This window comes from Hippocampus comes, unplaced genomic scaffold (genome assembly GCF_001891065.2).
Source record: "Hippocampus comes isolate QL1 unplaced genomic scaffold, H_comes_QL1_v1.1 scaffold114, whole genome shotgun sequence".
Lineage (NCBI taxonomy): Eukaryota > Metazoa > Chordata > Actinopteri > Syngnathiformes > Syngnathidae > Hippocampus > Hippocampus comes.
The window spans coordinates 118,614-121,446 of NW_017806197.1; the positions used below are offsets into that span (position 1 = coordinate 118,614).

The window sequence follows — 2,833 nt, forward strand, 5'->3', positions numbered from 1 at the left end:
TTGGTTGTATTGTGCCAAACCCACGCGGACATTGTCAGGACCGATGTTCAAACCAGACACCACGTTCTGGAGAAACTCTCGGACCTCCTGGAAATTGGTACTGCCAATGCTGCCCGAACTGTCCACCAAGAAGACCACATCAGCCACTTTGGCATCCACACATGCTGAGAGAGGGGAGAGAACAAAGTCATTACCTTTTAATCTTCATCCATACATGATCTTGACACAGTAGCCTACCAGAAGTGGTTGATGTTTACTTCAGCACTTTATTTTCTCAAGTTGAACAGTGTTATTTTTGAAGTGTTACCTTCCAGCACTGTGATTTAAGGATCTCTTATTTATTTTTTGCTATCCGAAGCAAGATCAGTGTTGAGAACTTGTATTGCTCAGAAAAATGTTCTGTTTTTGATATGTTAACCGAAAAACTTTTTATGGACCTGATGTTCTATTTCAAGGAAATCAGATCACACCTGAGGGGCCGGACCGGGGGCGTGGTATGCACATATCAGGGGCAGTGCTTTTCTTGTATTTTGCTTAATATGTGAACAATAAAAGTCCGACTGGAGGACAAGGAACTCTAAGAGTGACCACGGGGCAACGTCCGTCGTTTGCCCTCAGAGATCTTCCGCCGATCAGAAAGACAATCTTCCCTGTGTGTAGAGTCAATTGTTTAACTTTGTCCGAGTAAAAGCTCTGACAGTTACTGAAGCCCCCGTTGCTCCTGATGCTGCTTTGTCAGTTTGTAAATGAGGCAACAGTGTGAAGGGATTTGAGTCTCAAATGTAGAAAAGCGCTTTTCAAGTGACAGCCCGTTGACCAAGGTGAGTCTACCGAAGGTGTGGGAGATTACCTTTAACATAGCAAAAAGTCACCTTTCGTATGCTCCTCGCCTCCCACCCTCCTGTGTGTAACTGCTCACCCCTCCCCTCTCTGCTCAACTGAGCAGAAGGAAAAAAAAGACACGAGATTCATATCATGAGTTTTAGATTTTGCGCTAACTGTAAGCAACCATCACAATGGGCCCTGCTTGTAATTCCCCTCAAAAAAAAAACAAAAAACAAAATTAAAATTAAAAAAGCTCATTTCCAGTGACGGAATGTTTCAGCGGTGATTGAAACCTTGACTTTTTCAACCACGGTAAACCATCAAACTATTTTGCCTCATGGCAAGTTTCCAACGGGGCTCAGAGAGCCTGATAGATTGATTAAACGCAAGAAAATGCGTGATTTATTACATCATTAAAATTTTTGAATGAACAGGATCACCTTATCTCTCCATTTGGCATTTCGTCAATTATCGTTAGAAGACGGTGGCGGTGGATAATGTGCAGACGCAGTTGGGGGCTTGCATGTTTGAGTTTTCCTTGGAGATCATTTTTCTGGTGTACAATATGGAAAGTACACATTGGGTGTGTGGGCTTACCTGGTGGGCCGGGAATTGAAAAGCAAATAAAAGAGGAAACATGTTATTTATTGCATTTTAATTTTCAAAGGTACAGTATTACCTTTCTACAATGATATATAAAACAATAAAATTCACCAAACTAAAGTCGCAATCACTGTGGCTGTTGGAGAATGAGTGGGCACTAGGGCTGTATGTTATTGAAAAAAAAACCACGTAATGTGAGTGTTGATGACCGCGATATCGTTGCAATTGCGATATTCAACATCACATTTTCGTCATTGGCGAGGTCGCGAACGGGTAATGTGCATCCCGCTTTGCCTGGCGGGTTCAAGGTAACCCTGGCCGCCTGATTCAGACAACTTTTCGTAATATCCCTGTCAATGAGCTTTCTATTCACGTAATCCGACGCCACCCAGCAAACCAGTTAATTGTACGCCATTCGTAACCTGGAAACCTTTACCCAGAAGCCCCTGTCTGTGCTTCCGTGTCTCACCTGGCAACTGGTCGGTAATGGCATTGCATATGTTTTCCAGGACAACCTCGCTCACGCTCTGAAGAGATTGGAAGCTGTCGATCAAGAATCGGAAGTTCTCAGATGGTTGGTTCGCGATGGCATCCAGCTCGTTCACATTGGCTCCTCCCACTCCGATCGCGAAGACGGTGACCCCGTGTTGCCTGAGGCGCAGAGCAGGCTGAACTACGTCGTCGCCGGAGACTCCGTCTGTGATGACCACGGCGATCTGAGCCACCCCCTGGCTCGCTCGGCTTCCTGCGTTTTCATTGAACAGCTGCGTCCGGATGAAGTCGATGGCCTCGCCTGTCTCCGTACATCCCCCCCTGAAGGGGAGGTTATCCAGTTCGGCCAGCAGAGAGTCCTTATTCGTGTGTTCTAGCAACGAGAACTCGAGAAAGGGGTCTTGGTTGCATTGTGCCAAACCCACACGGACATTGTCAGGACCGATGTCGAATTCGGACACCACGGTCCGGAGAAACCGTCGGACCTCCTGGAAATCGGTACTGCCAATGCTGCCTGAACTGTCCACCAAGAAGACCACATCAGCCACTGTGGCATCCACACATGCTGAGAGGGGGAAGAGAACAAAGTTATGACCTTTTAATCTTCATCCAAACATGATCTTGACTGCTTATAATCATTAGGGTTGCAGGTCAACTGGACCCTGTTCCAACTGACTTTGCATCCCGCTTACCCTGGCGGGTTCAAGGAAACCCTGGCAGCCTGATTCAGATAAATTTTCGTCATACCCCTGTCAAACGAGATTTCTATTCATGTAATCCGGCGCCACCCAGAAAACCAGTTAATTGTACGCCATTCGTAACCTGGAAACCTTTACCCAGAAGCCCCTGTCTGTGCTTCCGTGACTCACCTGGCAACTGGTCGGTAATGGCATTGCATATGTTTTCCAGGACA

General features: G+C 46.3%; 1 protein-coding gene across 1 annotated transcript in view; it reads right to left on the bottom strand.

The window, feature by feature from the left end:
- LOC109506874 (collagen alpha-4(VI) chain-like) overlaps positions 1-2,833 on the bottom strand; it is a 92,394-nt gene that overhangs the window by 42,416 nt on the left and 47,145 nt on the right. The window contains exons 16-17 of the mRNA XM_019855883.1: positions 1,905-2,485; positions 1,423-1,444 (exon numbers count right to left, since the gene is read on the bottom strand). Coding sequence (XP_019711442.1) covers positions 1,423-1,444; positions 1,905-2,485 — 603 coding nt within the window. The remainder of the gene's footprint in view (positions 1-1,422; positions 1,445-1,904; positions 2,486-2,833) is intronic.